General features: G+C 48.3%; 1 protein-coding gene across 1 annotated transcript in view; it reads left to right on the top strand.

The window, feature by feature from the left end:
- Window positions 1-14,513: 14,513 nt before the first annotated feature.
- Window positions 14,514-21,513, top strand: part of LOC128331049 (vomeronasal type-2 receptor 26-like) — a 28,889-nt gene continuing 21,889 nt past the window's right edge. The window contains exons 1-2 of the mRNA XM_053264411.1: window positions 14,514-14,650; window positions 17,476-17,767. Of these exons, the coding sequence (XP_053120386.1) occupies window positions 14,514-14,650; window positions 17,476-17,767 (429 nt within the window). The remainder of the gene's footprint in view (window positions 14,651-17,475; window positions 17,768-21,513) is intronic.

Genomic DNA, 21,513 nt, shown 5'->3' with positions numbered 1-21,513 from the left:
ATATTAAGCTCATTTTTCATGTAAACCAACCCCCCACACATGATTTTTTTGGTAACCTTTTCCAGAAAATCAATTTATTCAGCAGTCATTTTATTATTCCTTTGTTACCAGTATGATTTTTGCAAAATTTTGAGGGTTGATTTTAACATGAGATTTTTTTAAAAAAATATTTACATATTTATTTACATATTTATTTACATATTTACAGAACGTATACCCGCTGCTGCCGCTGAAAGTCTAGTACTATTAGGGCTGTGCTACTTTTGGTATGTGTGCCGTGCCCATGCCAGGTCCCCAAATTCTGACAGGTGGAGAGATAAGGGCCTGTGCTGGTCAGCATTGGGTTTCTTTTTAGGTGGGCATTGTAAACGTTTGGCCAGTTGCAGCACTACTACTACTACTACCACTGCATTTGTGTGGGCACTGTACGCTGCGACTTGGCTGGCACGGCTCAGCATCCGTTACGTCAGCTCAGCTAGAGGTGGAAGGGGGGAGGGGAGGGATGAGCGCAGAGGTTGAGCCAGGCAGGTGACCAACCATGGGGCAACCACGGTAATCACTCACCCAGCTCAATCTCCAGCTTGGGGTAGCCCAGCAGGGGGAGGTTGATCTTGAGGAAGACCAGATGCTCCACCAGACCAGCATCCAAGCGGGAGCGAGAGGGTGTCACCACATCCCCGGCACGTGAAAACACCCACTCACTCTGGACACTGGTTGGGGGGCAGGAGAGGAGGCGCACAGCAACCACCGCCAGGTCCGGCCAGACTTGGTGGTGGGTCGCCCAGAACTGTGCACAGTCCACACCATCTTCCTCCACAGGCTCCTCCAAGTACTGCGCAATGCATTGCTCAGCACTGGAGGGGGGCCTGGCAGGTCGAGCCTCCCGCACACCAGGCAAGGCACCAAGACACACCCGCTGAAACCACTGGGCGGATTTCGAGGCAGGAGCAAGTGGCTGCTGCGTTGGCGCTGCCTGGGATGCCACGCTGCTGGACTGGGAAGAGGAAGGTGAAGCTGATGCTGGCTGGCCGCCCACGCTGCTGCTGGGTGCAGGTTGGGCGGCGGGGGCTGCCCCCGCACCACTAACAACCTCCTGGTCTCTGCGGGCCCTAGCGGCCTCCTCCTCCCTCACCTTCTGTACCAGGAGGTCCCTCCACCCGGGCAAGTCGCCGGCACTAACAACATTGCCCTTGATGGCTGGGTTGCAGAGACAAGCGAGGACATACTCCTCCCTGCTCCCCAACTCACCAACAGGCCACTTGGCCACCCCAGACTTCAGCCTCCCAGCCAGAGCACGACCCTCTGGCGTGGTCAGAGAAGTCTGAAGTTCGCCCATCAGCTTCTCCAGACCCAGAGCTGTGGGCAGCGCCTGGCTCAAGGGAGTGGTGTCAGCACACAAGCCCTTCGTGGCAAGCTAGAAGGGCTCAAGTGCCAACACTGCCTTGGACATCTGCTTCCACTCTGCGTTCGAGAGGTCGCAGACGGCCAAGGACTCGTCCCTCGCCAGGGTGCCAAGGGCTCTCTCCTGCTCCAACAGGCGCTGGAACAGGAGGAAGGTGGAGTTCCTCTGCGTCTCCACATCCATTGGGATGAGATGGCGAGGAAGCCCAAGGTCATCCTGCTTCTGTTGAAGCAGTATCCTGGACTTCTCGCTGCGGTGGAAGTGGGTGGCCAGCTTGCGAGCCTTCTTGACAAGCATGGCTGTGGCAGCAGCAGCACCTGGGGGGGGGGGGCCTTCTCCTGGGACACCTTCAGCTCCTTAAGGCCGAGGGTGTCCCTGACGGTCAGATGGAGCATGTGTGCCATACACCGTATGTTCACACAGCCCATGACAGTCTCGACAGAGGAGGTAACGTTGGATCCATTGTCAGTGACAATGAATCCCCTGGAGAGGTGTGGACACCCGCCAATCCACTCCTCTATCTGGCGGTCGAGTACGGCCGCCACCTCCTCCATGGTGTGCCTCGTGTCCATCGTCTCCATGTGCAGAACAGCCCACCTGTGCCGTAGTGCATTGGGAGCCGCGCCGGACCCAGAAGCATCGCCCGAGGAGGTCCCCTCACTCTCCGGTCCCCACCAGTGGGCAGTGAGGGCCAGGAAAGCAGCGTGCATCCCACTGACACTGGTCCAGAGGTCAGTTGTGAAATGCACGCTGGTGCCCGCCGGAGCCGCATGCAGCCCGGCTGACACGAGCTACCTGCACTTGCGGTACAGGGAGGGGACCACGTTCTGGCTGAACGTGGTCCTTGAGGGGATGATGTATTCGGGCACCATGTACTGGAGTATCCGGCAGAAGCCGGAGTTCTCGACCACCTGAAACGGCTGGTCATCGGTGGAAATCATCTCCCCTATGAGGCAGGTGAGGTGATGATGATCCACACGAACAGTACGCTGGCTGCCCGACACCTGTGTCCACTGCTGGACTGGCAGTGTAGCCTGCTTTTTGGCTGGCGCAGGCACACTGCCCTTGTCCGCCCTAGTGGCAGGTGCACAAGGCGCACTAGCGCTGCCAGCCTGGCCAAGGAGACCTGGGTGGTGATGCACCATGTGCCTCCACATGGGTGTCGTACCCAGGTGCTTTGGATCCTTGCCATGGCTGACCTGCACCCTGCAGTGGACACAGCAGGCATGGTATGGGGCATTTTCAGGGACCTCAAAATGCTCCCATACACCGCTGCCCTTGGCCTCCGTTGCCCTGGGTGCTGTATTAGGCCTCTTTTGGCTGGGTGGCTGCAGTCCTATGGGGGGGACTGCCCACTGCAGCCTGCCCACTGCTGCCACCCAACCCGCCCCTTCCACCCTCCACGAGAGAGGAAGGGCCCGGCTCCACTGGGAGAGGAGAGGCAGGCCTCTCTTCCACCACCTCAGCAGACCATTCCTCAGAGTGGTGGGCTTCACAAGGGGGGGACCCAATGAGCAGCGAAAGGATAGGGGGAAGGGCCCCAAGAGGGAGGGAGAACCTGGCTGCATCACTGCCAGCCATAAGATCCTCACCACCCACACCAACAGTCTCCTCCACCACCACCACTGGCGGTGCCCCAGCAGCACCTGGTGCCACCAAGGAGGGACCCGCCACATCCCTAGTGCCTCTGCCTCTGCCGCGATTGCCGGCAGCAGGCTGGGGGAAATCGAGCCTGTGGACAAAACCCAGAGCTGGGGGAAAGATTTGTGCTATGGGGAGGACCGGGGTATCCTCAGGCTCCCCACGTCCTCTCCCTCCTATCTGCGCCACAGCCGCCGCAGTCACAGCCCGCACCTGGCCTCTCCCACCTCTGCCTGGCAACCTTTGGCGAGCCCTGCCCACAACACGGTGCTCGCGTTGCTCAGACATGTTAGGTTTTTTCTAAAGAAGGGAGACTTTACGAGGAAGGCCAGAAAGGGGCAAAAAAATAATTTGGAAGGGGTGGGAAGGGGCCAAAAAAGCCAATTGATTGGGAGGCGGTGGGAGGAAAATCTGATTAGAAAAAGCCAATTGGGGGGAATGGAAGACTTTTTGTGAGGGGGAGGGTAACCTTTTGAAATTGGGGTGGGTCAGGTGTTAAGCAAATTGGGGATGGGGATGGGTGTTGTTTTTTTAATTTGGGGAAAGGGTGGACCCCTAGGTGGGGGGTGGGGGGCACAGGCAGTTAGGTGGAGTAGTTGTGGGGTGGGGGGCAAGTCTCTGTAGTATTATGGGGAGAATGGATGGGGGGAGGGACACAGTCAAAGCTTGGGAACCTGAAAATCAAAGGAAACCCTTCTTTAGTGAACTGAACACAGTGTGTGGATGGATTGGGTTGGGGGGGTGGATTTCAAGTAATGCTGGGGTACCAAGCATTAACCTTGCAGCCTATTTAAGAAATTGCACTTTCACAGAACCCACCCAAATTGCACTTTCACAAAACCCACCCACTCAACCCAAAGCAAGCAAGCAGCAAACACATGATGGCATGGCACATCATATATCTTCAAAACAACAACAATGACCCAAGGAAACCCTTCTTTAGTGAACTGAACACAGTGTGTGGATGGATTGTGTTGTGGGGGGGTGGTTTTCAAGTAATGCTGGGATAAGCATCAACCTTGCAGCCTATTTAAGAAATTGCACTTTCACAGAACCCAAATTGCACTTTCACAAAACCCACCCACTCAACCCAAGGCAAGCCAGCAAAAACACATGATGGCACATCATATATCTTCAGAGCATAACAACAATGACCCTGGGAAACCCTTCTTTAGTGAACTGAACACAGTGTGTGGATGGATTGGGTTTTGGGGTGGTGGATTTCAAGTAATGCATTGCTGGGGTACCAAGCATGAACCTTGCAGCCTATTTAAGAAATTGCACTTTCACAAAACCCACCCACTCCTCCCAAAGCAAGTGAAGCAAGCAAAACACATGATAGCACATCATATATCTTCAGAACATAACAACAATGACCTGGGGGGGGGGGACCTGTTTAAAACAAGAAACAACCTGCAAGAAAAGCATGCAACACAACACAGCAATAATTTCTTCATCAAGACACAACAACAGTACATCTCCAAGTGTCCCTCCCCACACCCAAATGCATTTTGAAATACAGGTGTCCCTATTTAAAACCGCCAACTAGGGAGGGAAAGGGGGCAACAAAAGTTGCACACAATTGCCACGCACACTAACCCCTCTTCTTGCGGTCCTTCTCCTGCCGCACACTGCTGGTCACGGATGCGCCAGCCAGTCACCCCTGGGCTGAGACACAGACAGGGCGGCCGCACGGGGCACAGGCAGCCAGGGTGGGTCAACAATGGAGGGGCAGAAATGAGGAGACAACACTATTTGTCCAATATAGAACCAAAATAGATAACCCAAACTGGCAAATTTAACCAAAAAAGCCCAACTCAGGTGGGCAGCAACAGCAGCAGGGAGCGTGGGACCGTGGGTGGGGGTGGGGAATCTGGATGGGAGGGGGGAGGGTGGGAGCAGATGGGGGGCAGCAGGAGTGGCGTGGGGTGGGGGTGGGGTGGGCAGGACCCAAGGGGGCAGCAGGAGCAGCAGGCAATGGACACACAAATTAATTAACAATTCAACCAAAGCAGCAAATATATAAATTAACAGTAGCAGCAGAAGCAATAAATAATCCAATTGAATGAAAATCAAAGGTGGAACAAAAACAAGGCACAAATAATAACAGCAATAAATGAAAGCAATGTGGGGGAGGGGAAGCCAAATGATACCGTATTTTATGGACTATAAGACGCTACAGACTATAGGACGCACCTTAATTTTAATCCAGTTTTTCAGGGTTTTAACATATTAAACTGTTATCAACTGTACCTAAAAGTCCTGCTACCGGTAGCGCCAGGAAAGGACTCTCAGCCTTGCTTCAGTTTGTTCTCCTTTCTTCTTGCCTCAGATAAGTCCTCTTTCAATTGCTGCTACTCCACTCCTTGTTTTCTCTTCAACCTGCTTCTGACTCTATTAAAAAACAACAACACCTCTTTCGTTTCCCAGCTCTCCGCTCCTCACCAGTATGCACATACCAGATGAGGGAGCTCTGCTTTCTTAATTCTTTTCACTTTCTTCATTCCTGCTAGCTCCAGGAAAGGACTTTCAGCCTTGCTTCAGTTTGTTCTCCTCGCCTCAGATAAGTCCTATTTCAATTGTTGATACTCCACTCCTTGTTTTCTCTTCAACCTGCTTCTGACTCTATTTAAAAAAAAAAAAACACCACCCTCTTTCGTTTTCCAGCGCTCCGCTTCTCATCAGTATGCACATACCAGAGGAGGGAGCAGCTATCACTTCGGCTTTCTTAATTCTTTACACTTTTTTCAGCTGAATATGCTTGCAGAAAGTAAAACAGAAAGCTGAAAACAATGGTGTTGCTGGTGGTGATGTAATTGCACGATCGGGGAGTTCACAGGCCTAGCGGCGGAGGGTGAGCTGGAGCGGCAGTCCCCAGACTGCACAGAGTTAATAGCATCATTTAGCATTGTTTGCTGGGGGATACCCCTCCCCCTCGGGCAGGCTTGCGAGTAAAAGACGCACCTGAATTTTGGTGGCTATTTTTCGAGTGAAAAAATGCGTCTTATAGTCCGTAAAATACGGTAAAGGACGAGGAATGAGAGAAAAAATGGAGGATGAGGAAAGGAGGCCAACAGAAGAAAAACAACAGAAATATGGGGAAAGTTGAGGAAAAAGTAAAGAAAGAAAAGTAACATAGAGAAGAGACAGACAGACAGACACAGGGCAGATGGACAAAAGAAAGCACAGCACAAGGAGGTGGGTACACTCAGACACACAGACACTATAGGAAGGACACACAGTCAGGGACTCACAGACACCAGCAGCAACGAAGCAAGCAAGGGTCTCAGATGATGATCCCACAACTGCAGCCAAAGAGAATTTTCCAGGCAAAAGGCTTGGTTTTAATAGGTTTGAAACTCCCTCCTTTGGGAGCCCCCACCTTTGCACACACACACACCCCAGCCAACAGGGTGCCAGCTCTCAACAGTGCAACAGCCAACAGCCTACCAGAGCGCAAGACTCATTCTGGCCAATCAAAGGATCAATAGCGCAGCCAATGCAATGCCTGAAAAATAGCCTCACAAAATGGATGCCAGGAGCAAAAGTTGCAAGAAGGAGCCACAAAATGGAGGACACACTTTAAACAGAACCAAAAGTTTCACACTTTAAACAGAACAACAGGACACACTTTAAACAGAACCAATAGAGCCCTATGGCACATCCGAACCGGTTTGAAACGATCCGAATCGGTTCGGACCGAACCGGTTCGGATTCGGTTCGGGTTCAGAACAGCTCAGTCTGGTTCGAAATCGAACCGCCGAACCGAGCCGGTTCAAATTTAAACCGGTTCGCACATCCCTAACCAGAACCCTGTAAATCTCTGAGGGATGCTATAAAAGATGCTTGGCAAAGGCATTTGGGACTAGGAAGGGCTGTAGCGGGAAAATCCTCTGGGACCTTGCCCTCCTATTTCAAACAGGGCCAGGTCCCCGGAATAAGACTTGCTGCCCAACAGTTTAAGTCAAACAGCAAGGGTATGTGTTCACAATAATATTTATTAGTCATGATCATGGGCCCCGTGCAAGTCCAGAGTTTCTGCCATGCACTGAGCACTGAGTTTTTTCAGCTCGTCAACCAAGCAAATCAGACAGGCTGATTTGTCATAAAAATAGATCTATTCACACATTGCCAGCCAACCTTGGCACATACTATTGTTTTTCTCTTTGGTTTACTTCTTATCAGTCTGAGTGAATAAACAGTGTATTCACAAGGTGCCAACTAGCTAAGCTACCGTCTGGATCATCTTCCCTCCCTTTGTTCCTTATAGGCATCCTTTTGTATTTGCTATCTCTTTGGCTGAAAGCCTCACATTTTTTACTTGAACAAAAACACCATCCTGGCCTGCCTGACATCCTCTATTAGAAGCCTGAATCAACTTTACATTCATAGATTATTGATAAGCTTGTAATTATTTATTATTATTATTATTATTATTATTATTATTATTATTAATTTGATTTCTATACTGCCATTCCAAAAATGGCTCAGGGCAGTTTACACAGACAGTTCTGTGTAAGACAATTCCCCATCAGTCCCCCCTTTTTGACCCTGCTCCATTATAAGGAGTAATAGGTCGATCACTTATATATACTTTGTGCAGCCCAGCCTTCTGCTGTTCAGTAAGTACTTAGGCTAACTGCCCCCTGGAGTTTTGTGTCCACATTTTCCACAAAGTACATAAGCATTGAAGGCAGCAACATCCACTAAATATAATTATAGCACAAACAATAAGCATTAAAATGAGTCCTTTTAGCCAACCCAGGTTTGGTAACCATGTCCAAAGGTTGTCTCATCAACTCTTTTTGTTTGCAGATAACTGCTTAGTAATATCTTCCCATTCCTACAGTTTCTTTTCTACTGGGATTTTGTTATCTGTGATGTTAAAACAACACAATCTCTGAAAATGTTCACAGTCATAGTTGTTCCTTAAAAGCAAATAATCAATATCAACCCTGTTTTGCAACACTGCAGTTCTATCCTGATCCCATTCTTCTAGCAAAAGAGATATAGCCTCAGAGGTTCTGTTGACCATCTGCTGCAAAAGAGAGGCTAGGCCATTTGCAAGTCGGTGCAGACAAATGGGGGACCCAGGAATTCCCACAAGGGAGGAAACTAACGCAATATATTAGAGTTTATCTGGAATTGTGTCCCTCACAAGGAACACAAGGCCCAGCCAGAGGCCCAGAAACCCCATTCTGTTCTTCAAATAGGCATGCAATGGTCCAGTCCTCTGAATCTCCTTGTCTTCTTGACATGATGGGCAGCACAATGGGGCTGTGGTTCACAATGGCAGGTTTCAGATGAGAGTGATGAATCCACGCAGTCTTTTCTACTACTTTCACAGCCGTATGGGTGACCAGGAGAGGCTGGAAGGGTCCCTCCCACTGTGGTTGGAGTGGTGAGTCCTTACAAAAATTCCAGATCCACACCCACAATCCTGGTTCGTAGAGATGCAGGTGACAGTCCAAAGGCACTGTTTGCTGCAGTGTTCCCACCTTCTTGAACTGGTGAACCTGCTTACTAAAAGAAAGAAGATAAGCAAGTAGATCATCATCCACCCCCTGTAGAGATAGTGTCCTGGGATCAAGTGGCTTGGTAGTACATGGGGGTGTGTGGCCAAACAACATTTCATATGGAGAAAGACCACAATCCTTCCTAGGTTTCGTTCGCAAGGTAAATAACACAACAGGTAAGATCTGAGGCCACTTCAACTGGGTCTCCTGGCATAGCTTTCCCAATAATGATTTTATCTCCCAGCTTGACCTCTCCACTCCCACTGAACCCTATCCCCAAAGTCCAAAACAGGGGACGATGTCCTTCATCAGGGCCCACAACAGCTGTTGCGGCATGTACTGAAGGAAAAGGCTTCAATCCAATGGGTCAGCTGGTTTGGGATCACAAGGACAAATGATAATCCTGGGCAGGGGCAAAGCAATAAAGTCAAGTTGCAAACATTCAAAGGGAAGGAATGCCCATGTTTCCCCCACTTTGTGAACTTGTGGCTTTGAGGAGGCATTAGTCAGACATGGTCTTGTCACTTGGGGGGCGGGGGGGGGTCTCAACATAAACTCCAGGAGCGAACCACTGGGCTTATACAGCATTCCACAATGGCCTTTTGAGTGTAACTGCTGACAAAGTACTGTGAGCAGGGCTCTCTGAGCAATGGGGCGAGCATCTGGGACAATCCAGAAATCATCATCCTGTGTGACCTCATACAGTCTTTCCCAGGTAGAGGGTTCATTCAGATGTAGAAAAGTCAGGTATGGTTGCTCAGGCCCCACAGTGAAAACAGGAGCAAAGGTTGGGATAATGAGCCAGGTCTCATGATCAGTCTCACGATTGGGGCGCTGAGCGGGGAGAGCAGGCTAAGCCCGCTCTCCCCGCACATGAGCATGGCAGGAGCCCTGGGCAACCAGATCGACCACCCACATGATTGCCGGTTCCGTGACAGAGCCGACGAGGGCTGGGGGGAACAGGGGCCAATTGGCCCCCAGAAGCTCCAGCATGCCCTGTGCAAGCACGCAGGGCATGCTGGCGAGACCCCCGGAGCCAGCTTTTTGCCTCCCCTCCATGGGTCTCCTCGTGAGTAGCCTTGGCGCGGAGCTGCACCGCGGCTACTCACAATTTTAAAAACCAGGTTTGCGGAGCACTCGCTCCACAAACCCAGTTTTTGGGGCGGGCTACTTAGGTGGGTTAACCTCCTGGGAGCCACCAGGTTCTCACAATCAGGCAAAATCGGGCTAGGCTCTCCTAGCCCGATTTTGCCTGATCATGAGAATAGCCCCACTGTGTGGCTGTTTAGCGGCCCACTTCGCTACAACATCTGCAAAAGAGTTTCCCTTGGTAACACATGAGTCATCATTCTAATGAGCTGAGCAGTGGACCACAGCTATCTTGTTGGTCTGCTTTGAAGGTGGGAGGAGATGTTGCCCCCCCCCCCCCGCCTCATTCTCTCGGAATATACAGTCTTTCCTGAAATGGTCTGTTTCATTGTGGTGAAAACAAAGGGTTTGATTTATGCTTTCTGTTCTCGCCTGTCCTGAGCCGAGCTTGTTCCGTCCTTCATCTTTTTGCTGTCTGCAATGAACTCACCTTTAAAACCTCCCACTATTTGGGCTGTTTCTCCTAGGGCTTTGAACAGGGTTCCCTCTGCACCCTCCTTTTTTTCCTTAGCCATTTGCAGGCGTTTTCTAACTGCTTTTTAGCTCTGCTACCCAAGACAATTATAGCTTTGTTTCCAACTCTTCCCTGCTTTTAATACTCCATAAGTATTACAAATAGCATATCCTGCAGGTGACCCTACGAATCTCTGAGGAAAGAGCCATCCATTTATAGTTCCAAGTCTGGGTTTTGTCAAAACTGTTGGGAATTCTTTCTGGTAACACATACCTTTCTATTACAGCAGAGTGCACTGAGGCACAACACAGCAGAGTATGCCTAGGCATGTGTGTATGCTGAGAGTAAAAGAAACTTGGAGCCAATTCATAGTTTCAAATCAATATAAAGAGTCTTTATTGGTGAACTCCATTCTAGATAGGAAAGTGGAGAGATAGGATCTCTAATCTATCTACCTAACTGGATCCAGAGGGATGGTTTCTACATCTCTGCACACATGGTGCAGAGAGAGAAGAGTGTGTGTGTTGCAAGGGAGAAGCAAAGGGGAAGAGGAAGAGGCAGGCAGGAAGAAAGGAAGTCTTTGAGAGTAGCAATCTACATATCAAAGGGATAGTGTCAGAGCAGTAGAGAAGGGATGACCAATGCCTTGACCCCTCTAGTCCTCTGACTCACTAATCTGTTCCCCTCTGATATTGAGACATGAGACAGTGCAGAGTCCTTCACTTCCAACAAAAACAAAACAACACAAAACAAAACACACACACATACACTTAAACAAACAACCTGTAAATCTGCACATATGCTCACATCAGGCATAGCAATTCTTCTTCCACCCCTTCCTCTTTTGCTCCATCTCTCCCTTTTTGCAACTTTCAAGTTTATTTTGATTTCATACACATTCTCTTCCCAACTTTAAAAAAAACCAAATTTTCCTTCTACCCTTTAAAACTCTAAAACATTGTTGCATTTCATACTGTTTGATTTCTATGCACCCAAATATTTAAAAACTCCTCTTTAAACTCTTTAATAAGACTCCTAAGTTTCAGGTTTTCCCCTCCTGTTGCCTCCTACCCCTTGCAATCAGCTGGGAAGAAGGTGTACAATTACACTGAAAAGCACTCTTCTCCTTTTGCATATCAGAGCTGGGCAGAAAAACCTCTGTTGCTGGTTTCAAAGAAGAGAATGAGACTGTTTTTCAGGCATTTGTTTAGCAGGAAGTTCCATGAGATCTTCCTCTATTTTCGGACGCTCCTTTTACTCTGAAGGAGAGTCCTGACTGGGTGTGAGTAAGTGATATCCAGGGAAGGGGGAAGGAGCCGAGGTGGGGGCGGGGGTTGTGCTGGGTCTCCACTCATTCTTCTATTTAGAAAGACAGGGAGGAGGAAAGGGGAACGGTGGCCACCAATTTGATTGCTGTTAAGTCTGGGAAACTGCCCTGCTCTCTTCTCAGCAGAATCTGCCCAGACGTATCAGTAATCCATTTGCCAGGGTTTGTGGGGGTCCTCCAGGAATCCTTCGCAAATAGCTGAGACAATCATGCTCAAATGACCCAGTCGCTGGCCATTGCTTTGCAGGAGTCTCAAAGGTAAATACTGGCCAAACAGAGGTACAAAAAGTGACCATCAGTGGCCGAGACATACCAACAGTCACCAGGGTAGTTCCTGGGACTAGCCCTTTGCTCTGTCCCATCCCCATCATTCCCAAGGTATCTTGAACCCGGAACACACACACCTGATTCTCAATGTGGAATCTTGGAAGCTGTCCTCATTGCCTTGACCAACCCGGGGGGTCCCATCGAGTCCCAACAATCAGTGAACTCAATGTGTGGTGACATGGTTGTCACTGGAACCTCCCGGGTTCAAGCAGACACGTGGACAGTCCCATCTGGGGTGCCAGAAATTGTAGTGGGAAAATCCTCTGGGACCTTGCCCTCCTATTTCAAACAGGGCCCGGTCCCCACAATAAGATTTGCTGCCCAACAGTTTAAGTCAAACAGCAAGGGTGTGTGTTCACAATAACCTTTATTAGTCATGATCACGGGCCCTGTGCAAGTCCAGAGTTTCTGCCATGCACTGAGCACTGAGTTTTTTCAGCTCGTTGGTTTTATAGATTATAAATAAAGCAGCCAAGCATATCAGACAGGCTCCACATACATATCATTGTCATAAAAATGTTATAAACCTGTTGGCACGGCTGACCCGACAGGATTTATGATCCCTTCAGCTCTATTTGTGTGAGTCAAAATAAAGTTCTGTAGCTAAGAGAAGGAGCTTAGCTGCACGAATGAAAGTGAAGAATGACTCTCAAGATAAAGTATTATAAACAAAAGAAAGTCCCTTGAAATTAAACTAGCTACCCTCTCTACAATAACTGAGTATTATTGTAAGCAAGGAAGAACAGAACAAGGACAGGCTGAAACAGGGAAGATTGAGAAAGTACAAATACAAGGACACTGTCTGCGAAAAAAGGAAAAGTTGCTGACAGTGCTGACTTAGAAACCGTGTCAGCTTGATATAGAGCTTGAGATAACCGGCAGCCAATCAGGCTTTCCTGACTCAGCATTTCTATTGCCTCTCCTGTGAGATCTTGAGCCTGCATGTCTCCCACTGAGCCTTTCTCTTGAGACGTCTTCTAAACACAGGTGAAATTCTAGCTTCCTCCTGATCAGACTCCTCAGCCCTCATCTCCGTCAGCTATCCAGATTCCCCTGTCTGTTGCCGACCCTGCTCAGCTTCAGCATTTGTTCTCATAGCCAAATCCTCCTGCTGTGCTTCTGAGTCTCTTTTCCCAACCAAGTCCTCCTGTTCCTCCTCTGACACTTCTGACTCAAAGGTCTAAGCCATGACAAAAAATAGATGTATTCACACATTGCCAGACAACTTTGGCCCTGTAAATCACACTGCAGACATTAGTCAAACCACAGCCCACCAACCTGCAGTTCCAAGAGAAGAGAGTCCCTCCCTCCTGCTCAGCCTCTGAGGCCAATCCTAGCAAGCTCCATGGTCAGACTGTGGGCAAATTGTTGGCACATAAGCAGAACGGCCATGATTGGCTAAGATCCTGCATAGGAGACAGGAGGGGAGGGGTTGGTACTCCGAAATGCAGCCACCGAGAAGCACCACTGGCATAGAGCTCCCACATCCCTGAGTGGGTCTGCACTGCCACCTCTATGATTGGGGTCTGTTAACAGGGACATTGAGGGCTACATGCTATGCTCCATTTGCCCCCATTTGTCCTCAGAGCAGTGATTTGCTGTAAATGCTGTAAAGAGTCCCTCAAGGGACAAACAGTCACTTTCAACTATTGGGGGGGGGTGTCAACAGGCAAGGGAAAGCTGCTTCCCACACACCATGGAGATGATCCAGATTGGGCCTCCCTGAGACTGCTTTCTGACAAACCCAATTGCCGGTAGGATTTATCATAACATGGATTTTGGCCAGGAGGGTCATTATAGCCTTTCTCCTACAAGCCCCTGAAACATATGAGCCCACCACACTGCCATTCCCACACATAATAATAAATTATTCACATTTCTGTAATGAGTATACATTGCTCAAGTTAAAGATGCACATAGAAAGTGATGTTCAGGAGATACAATATGGAGGCTGAAACACATGCAAACACACTCCATTGGATTGGGAATCCTGACCAAGAGGTGACTCGGAGGCCAAAGCAGAGTTATGAAAAAGAAGACACATTCGGTCTATGAAAAATGTGACCAAATAAAAAGCAGGGTGAGGTCATTTATTTATTCATTCGTTCATTTCTTCAATTTCTATACTGTTATCTCTGGCTCTGAGTAGAGACACCATGAATTCAGAGTCATTCACCACCTGCTCCATTTTATTGCACTAAGGATAGGTGGGGGAAATCACTATAATAAGATAAGACAAATAAATATTTTTCCTCACAGGTCTCTTTGACTGCATTATGCAACATGAAGGTTAGCGTACTGTGTAGATTATAATTAGCTTAACCTGCAATTTGTGAGATTACTGACTCGCCAGAGCCTTGTAAATCTCTGGACACTATAAAAGAGTTTTGTGCTATTAAGAGTTGAGAATTAGGGACTAAGAAAGGCAGGCAGGATTCTGTCCATCTGAGTTTCCCCTTTCCAGGCTAGGCTTCAAACCACTGTGTTGCCAGTCTCAGCCATCATTCAAGACAGGAGGTCGTAACCAGGCTGATGTTCACCATAAGATAAATAGTGATGGAAATATTTGTTTCTCAAGAGGAAGGTTTGGTATCGAGACGGTGGTGTGTTTGGCACTATTGCCTGTTGAGATATGCATGGAATGTTCTATGGCTTTCCTTTGTGAGTGAAGCATTTTCCAAAGAGTGCATCATAAGTATGCCTCGCCGTTTTCCTTATGAGTATTATCAGCAAGGTGATGTCGTCGTTGGTGGAATGGCTTCTGAATTCTTCCCCATTATGGACAGTGTTTTATTCAATGAACAGCCTACTGTGGAGCTGACCGACTATCCTGTGTAAGCAGTTTCTTTCCCCCATAGTGTACAATTAGACAGGTGACAAAATGCTGAAGAAAGACAAAAAGGTGCTGGGAAGAGTATTGGCCACCATCTTCATGTCCTGTTTGTTAGCATCTGGTCAGTGATTGCGAACAGAACACAGGACTAGCTAGCTGGACCTTTGGTCTGATACAGCAGGGCAATGCTCATGAGAACAGACCACCTTGTGAGGCTCCTGCTCCGGGCTGTCTTTATCCCTTAAAGATAAAGTGCTCCTCCTCTTCTTAGGGGCAGGGGAAACAACGCATCATTTTGGTGCAGGTACCATTTCTATATGCTCATAATGAATTCAAGTGGTTGTATGCCTATGAAACTGGAAGCAAAATGAGGCCACCTGAAAATAAGGTAGTGGTTTTACCTACTCAGGGGTTTCCCTAGTTTGACAGAAGTAGGTACATTTTAAGTTAAAAGGGGGTGGGGGACAGCCTGATGATGACTGGATTTGTTTGGTGGCCCTCATGAGCCAGAGAATGTTGATGAATTCAGGGAGTGGGGAGAGAAGGGGCCGCATAAAATATTAAAGAACATTCACATAGAATAAAATGTTAAAGAACCAGCTTCAAATGAGAGTTGAGGCATTTACAATTTTCACTCATGATGCTTGTTGTGAGGATAAAAATATGCATGTACACCGCTCTGAGCTCCTCGGAAGAAGAGCAGGATATAAATCTTAATTTTTTTAAATGCATGGGCAGACATCCTGACTAATGAAGCACTTCTCAATGAGCAAATTTGCACTAGTGCAAGATGAACATGGCTGCTCTCAAAAAAACACCCCAGGGATTTTCACAATTGTGCTAAAGTTCCTATTGAAACTAATGATACATGCTGAGTGTGCACTACTGTGCATGCACATTTGAAGTGGCACCAAACTAGTCTAGAACACAAGTTTCTATATTATTAATTCTCCATGATGGGCCATGTGTGGGGACGTGGCAGAAAGGAGGCGATTAGCTGTTAGAGGGGGGGAAGAGGTGATTGGCTGACAGAGGGGGAGAGAATTCAGAGCAGCAGGGAGTTTTGTGGGGTGGCTGGAAAGCAGTTTGACAGTTGGTTCAGGAGCGCCATGAAGCGGCAGGGTGCTCAGAGGCTGGGGGTGGCTTCGGGAGCTGGACAGTTGGCTTTGGGGGCTGCAGGCAGTAGACGGTTTGCTGAGCTGAACCGTGAAGCAGAAGGGAGCAGGGAGCTCAGAGGCTGTCAGGTGAGCGGGCAACAGTCCCTGGCAGTGGCAGGGGGAAGCAAGGACTGCAAGACAGAGATAGAAAGACAGAGAGCGGAGAGAGGGGGGCTGTGGGGAGAGCGAGAAAGAGAGTTGCGGGGGGAGAGAGTGAGTGACAGAGTTGGAGGTGAGAGTGAGTGAGAGGGTTGTGGGGAGAGAGCGAGCAAGATGGTTGCAGGGGTGGCGAGAGCGAGTGAGAGAGTTGCGGGGGCAGCGAGAGCAAGCAAGAGCATTGCGGGTGCAGCGAGAACGAGGAAGAGCGTTGCGGGTGCAGCGAGAGCGAGCAAGAGCGTTGCGGGTGCAGCGAGAGCGAGCAACAGCGTTGCGGGTGCAGTGAGAGCGAGCAACAGCGTTGCGGGGTCGGTGAGTGCGAACAAGAGTGTTGGGGTGGCGAGAACGAGCGAGAGAGTTGGAGTGGCAACAGCAAGCAAGAGAGTTGTGAGGGCGGCAAGAGCGAGTGAGAGAGTTGGAGGGGAAGCAAGAGTGAGCGAGATAGTTGTGGGCTGACAAGAGGGAGCGAGAGAGTTGGGGGGGCAGCAAGAGCCAGCGAGAGAGTTGTGAGTGCGGCAAGAGCGAGCAAGAGTTGTGGGGGTGGTGAGAGCCAATAAAAGAGTTGGGGGGGTAAGATATAATACATGTAGTACATGTAGCTACATGACTAGCAGGCAAAGATACACTTTCCGTTCTGTTAGGTCAAGGTGCCTCCCTAGGAACAGAAGAAGCTGCTGCCTACTGAGTCAGACCATAGGCCCATTGTATACTCTTATTGGCAGTGGCTCTCCAGGACATCAGGCAGTATTTAGATTCCTCCCTCATGGTTCACAATGCCCCCACTCTCCCACATATTGCAGGGGAGGGAGTTGCTTCACTCACTGGCTCCTCCTGATGGGCTGAACTTCTCTTGGTCTGGCCTCTCACCAGAGGACACAGGCCCCACCTAACCACTGTGATGTGGGCAAGTAATATACTGGTTGTAGACTCCAGTTTGCCATTTCTGCTTGCCATCTAAGCCATTATCTTGGTACATTCACTGGCAGGTGAGTGAGGTTCAGCAAACAGTCCAGTTCCACACATCCCACCTCCACATCTTCTTGCTCTCTCCACCTGGTACCAAGCTCCAACACCCCCATTCTGGGCTGTATCCCAGGAGGAGAAATGGGGAAACACCAGAGATGGTTGAATCATTGATACCAGGCTTACTGGAGCAGACATGTTGTGGATGCTGCTGTTATGATCCCATTCTCTTTGTCCTTTGGGCTAAAATCCCTGCTTTTGCAAAGTCAGATGCCTCTGAATGATTAACTTGTTCCAAACACTAGGTCCGACATTGTGGGAGGGGCTGGTTCAATCTGCCATAACTCAGGAGTACAGAACTATACAGAGGCTAGTTTTGAGATGCTATCATCATCTGGGGAGACAAGACTGGAGTTTCCCTAAACTGAAGAGAATGAAGGTGTCCTCCCCCATTCCAAAGAATTTAAAGGGGGCAAAGGAGGACATGATTCGGCAGAGTGGTGGTCCAGCAAACAATTGTGAAGTTCTTAAGCTGTAGCTCTTTTTGCAGTGTTTTGCTAAAGAACTACCAACATGTCCTGGCCTTGGTATTTGCTGTAAAAGAAATCAATGAACATCCCAAGATCTTACCCAATATCACTTTGGGCTTCCATATTTATGATAGTTTCCACAATGCAAGAATTACCTATGAGACCACCCTGAGATTGCTTTCCGCACAACACAGATTTGTTCCCAACTACAACTGTGACATCCAGAACAAACTGATATCGGTCATTGGTGGACTTAGCTCTGAAATTTCTTTTTATATGTCTGTCATCTTAGATATCTACCACATCCCACAGGTAAGATGCATTTCAAGAGTGCAGTGAATTTCCAACTTGTTTATACTTTGCTTTGCTTTTACTTTCATGGTTTTGTGGTTGAAAGAGAAAGAATGGTGCATGTTAGACATCAACAGAAGGTCTTTGTCTACTTTTGAAGCCCAGATGGAAAAGTAAAGTAAAACACCACCATCACTCTTTGGGAAAATGATATCCTAGGTATATCTGTTCACACAACCATAGATCTGAATATTGAGGACAGGTGAAAAGAGCCAAATTGAGATAGACAAATTTGGATGGACAGGTGAGAGCCAGCGTGGTGTAGTGGTTAGAGTGCTGGACTAGGACCAGGAAGACCCAAGTTCAAATCCCCATTCGGCCATGATACTTGCTGGGTGACTCTGGGCCAGTCACTTCTCTTTCAGCCTAACCTACCTCACAGGGTTGCTGTGAGGAGAAACTAAAGTATGTAGTGCACTGCTCTGGCCTCCTTGGAGGAAGAGCGGGATATAAAATGTGAAATAAATAAAACAAATAAATTTGGTCAGGATTACGGTCAGAGAGCAAAGCAACAGCAGAAGGGGGTCTGGTTTGGAAGTTGAATGAAGAGCAAGAACAAGATAAGAAAGATCACCTATTCAGATGAAGCAGGCTAGCCCAGTGATGGAAGCACACTCAAAACTCTCAAGACCTAAGCGATTGGTGAGATGGCCAGCTGCCATTTCCGGCTTCCTTTTACAGGAGATTCTAGTATACTACGTGTCTGAGATGCAGCTCCAGTTTCATCATCTATTTGCACCTTCTATCCTAGCAACCACTAGGGGCATTAGGAGTAGAGACAGTGAACATAAGCAAATAATGTCATAGATTGCCCAAGAAATGGATAACCCAAGGCCTATCTAGTCCAGCATCCTGTTTCACACAGTGGCCCACCAGATGCCTCTGGGGAGCCCACAGGCAAGAAGTATGTGCATGCGTCTCTCCTGCTGTTGCTCCCCTGCAACTTGTATTGAGAGGCATCGTGCCTCTGAGGCTCGAGGTGGCCCACAGCCACCAGACTAGTAGCCCTTGACAGAACTGTCCTCCATGAATTTGTCTAAGCCCCTTTTAAAGCCATCCAAGCTGGTCACCATCACCACATCCCGTGGCAAATAATTCCATACATTAATTATGTGCTGTGTGAAAAAGTACTTCCTTTTCTCTGTCCTAAATTTCCCAACCTTCAGTTTAATGTGATGACCTCTGGTTCTAGTGTTGTGAAAGAGAGAGAGAGATTTCTCTCCGTCCACTTTCTCCATTGAGGATGGGACTTCTTTATTCCCCCTCTTATCTCTCCCACTGCTCTGGCTTCCTCTGATTGGTAGACTGATACTCTCAGGGTCTCTCACGCTCCCTTTCTTGCTCCCTGCTCCAATGCATTTTCTATTAGCCATGAGGCTTCTTTCTCTCCCTCTCTGCTCTTCACTATGAAGATAGAAAGCTCAGGGACTTTGGCTTTTCTATCCCCAATAAGCTAGGGGTGTGCAATGCGGGTTTTTGGTGATTCAGTTTGGGACCCGAACCGAATCACCCCCGATCTGTTCTGTCCCCGAATCTGGGCCACCCGAATCACCCCTGATTTGGTTCGGATTCGGATTAAATCCAAATCTGAATCTGAATAGATTCTGGAAGGAAAAATGGGTCCCAGAGGCAAAACAGTGGGGTGGGTTGGTAGTGCCCAATGGATGGAGGCTACCACCCAAATTTCAGGGGAATTGGGCAAAGGGCTTATTTTTGGGGAATTGTTGAAGTTTACGCATCTGTAAGGTTTTCCCCCCTAGAGAAGCATTGAGGTGTCAGCAAATGGATAGCTTCACGCGGGGGGCAAAGGGGTGGCCTAGAGCAGTGTGGGGTTGGTGGTAGTGCCAGGTAGGGTCAAGGAAGCTACCTGGATTTTTTCAAAGGATTTGGGCAGAGGGATGATTTTTGGGGAATTGTTAAATTTTACGCGTCTTTAAGGTTTTTCCCCATAGAGAAGCATTGAGGTGTCAGCAGCCCCATAAGTGCACTTGGGGGGGTGCTGGGGTGGCCCTGAGCGAGTGGTAGTGTAGTGCACATAGGGTGCCAACCACCCCCATGGGTTTCTAACCCATGGGGTACAGGGTTCTGTTGTTTCAGAGTGAAAACCCCATGGGTTTCTAACCCATGTGGTACAGGGTTCTGTTGTTTCAGAGTGAAACCCATGGGTCTTGAGGATCTTGAGCATCTTGAGGATCTTCTTAAAATATCAAAATTTCAAAAAAAAAATTAAAATTATAAAAAACAGCCAGAGATGGCGAGACTCTGATTTTACCAGGGAATGCATCCCTGAGCCCTGGGGCAGCCACAGAGAAGGCCTGGTCCCAAGTAGCCACCAGACAAGCCAGTGGTAGCTGTAACTGGACCTCCCCAGTTGATCTTGGGAGGTGGGAGATTTCATGGCGAAGGAGGTCACACTTGCCCAGAAGGAACAGGTACGCAGTCTGGGGGTGCTTCTGGACACAAAACTCTTCCTGGTGTCCCAGGTTGAAGCAGTGGCCAGAGGTGCCTTCTATCAGCTTCGGCTGATACGCCAGCTGCACCTGTTTCTTGAGATAGACGACCTCAGAACAGTAGTACATCTGCCGGTAACCTCCAGACTGGATTACTGTAATGTGCTCTATGTGGGGCTGCCCTTGTATGTAGTACAGAAACTACAGTTGGTTCAGAATGCGGCAGCCAGGCTGGTCTCTGGGGCATCTAGGAGAGACCATATTACTCCTGTATTGAAGGCGTTACACTGGCTGCCGATATGTTTCTGGGCAAAATACAATGTGTTAGTCATAACCTACAAAGCCCTAAACAGCTTGGGCCCTGGGTATTTAAGAGAACGTCTTCTTCGTTATGAACCCCACTGCCCATTGAGATCATCAGGAGAGTTCCGTTTGCATTTGCCACCGGCTTATTTATTATTATTATTATTATTTCTTGTTTACACAGTCAGACAGGTGTTATTGACTGGTTTGTTTTATCCAGACATCGAGTCCTTCCCAAAGACCTGGGATGCCAGAATTTTATTGTCAATTGTTATAGATATCGTCACAGAATATAGGCTGTTCCTAATAAAGCTGCTTTTTGTAATTGGCTGATGGTGATTTCTGTGGCCCCTATGGTGTTGAGGTGCTCTTCAAGGTCTTTTGGAACTGCACCCAGGGCACCAATTACCACTGGGATTATTTTGGTCCTTTTCTGCAACAGCCTTTCAATTTCCATTTGTAGATCTTTGTATTTGGTGATTTTTTCTATTTCTTTTTCTTCTATTCTGCTATCACCTGGTATTGCTATGTCGATTATTTTGACTTGTTTTTCTTTCTTCTCGACTACAGTTATAGCTGGTGTATTGTGTGGCAGATGTTTGTCTGTTTGTAGTCGGAAGTCCCATAATATTTTTACATCTTCATTTTCTTCAGCTTTTTCAATTTTATGGTCCCACCAATTTTTGGCTACAGGTAGCTTGTATTTTTTTGCAGATGTTCCAGTGTATCATCCCTACTACCTTGTTATGCCTTTGTTTGTAGTCAGTCTGTGCGATCTTCTTACAACAGCTGATCAGGTGGTCCACGGTTTCATCTGCTTCTTTACAAAGGCGGCACTTGCTGTTTGTTGTTGACTTTTCTACTTTTGCTCTTATTGCATTTGTTCTTAGTGCCTGTTCTTGTGCAGCCAGTATTAAACCCTCTGTTTCTTTCTTCAAGTTGCCATTCTTAAGC

The sequence above is a fragment of the Hemicordylus capensis genome, chromosome 6 (genome assembly GCF_027244095.1).
Source record: "Hemicordylus capensis ecotype Gifberg chromosome 6, rHemCap1.1.pri, whole genome shotgun sequence".
Classification (NCBI taxonomy): domain Eukaryota; kingdom Metazoa; phylum Chordata; class Lepidosauria; order Squamata; family Cordylidae; genus Hemicordylus; species Hemicordylus capensis.
The sequence above is the reverse complement of the archived record's forward strand: the minus strand, read 5'-3'. Positions and strand labels throughout refer to the sequence as shown.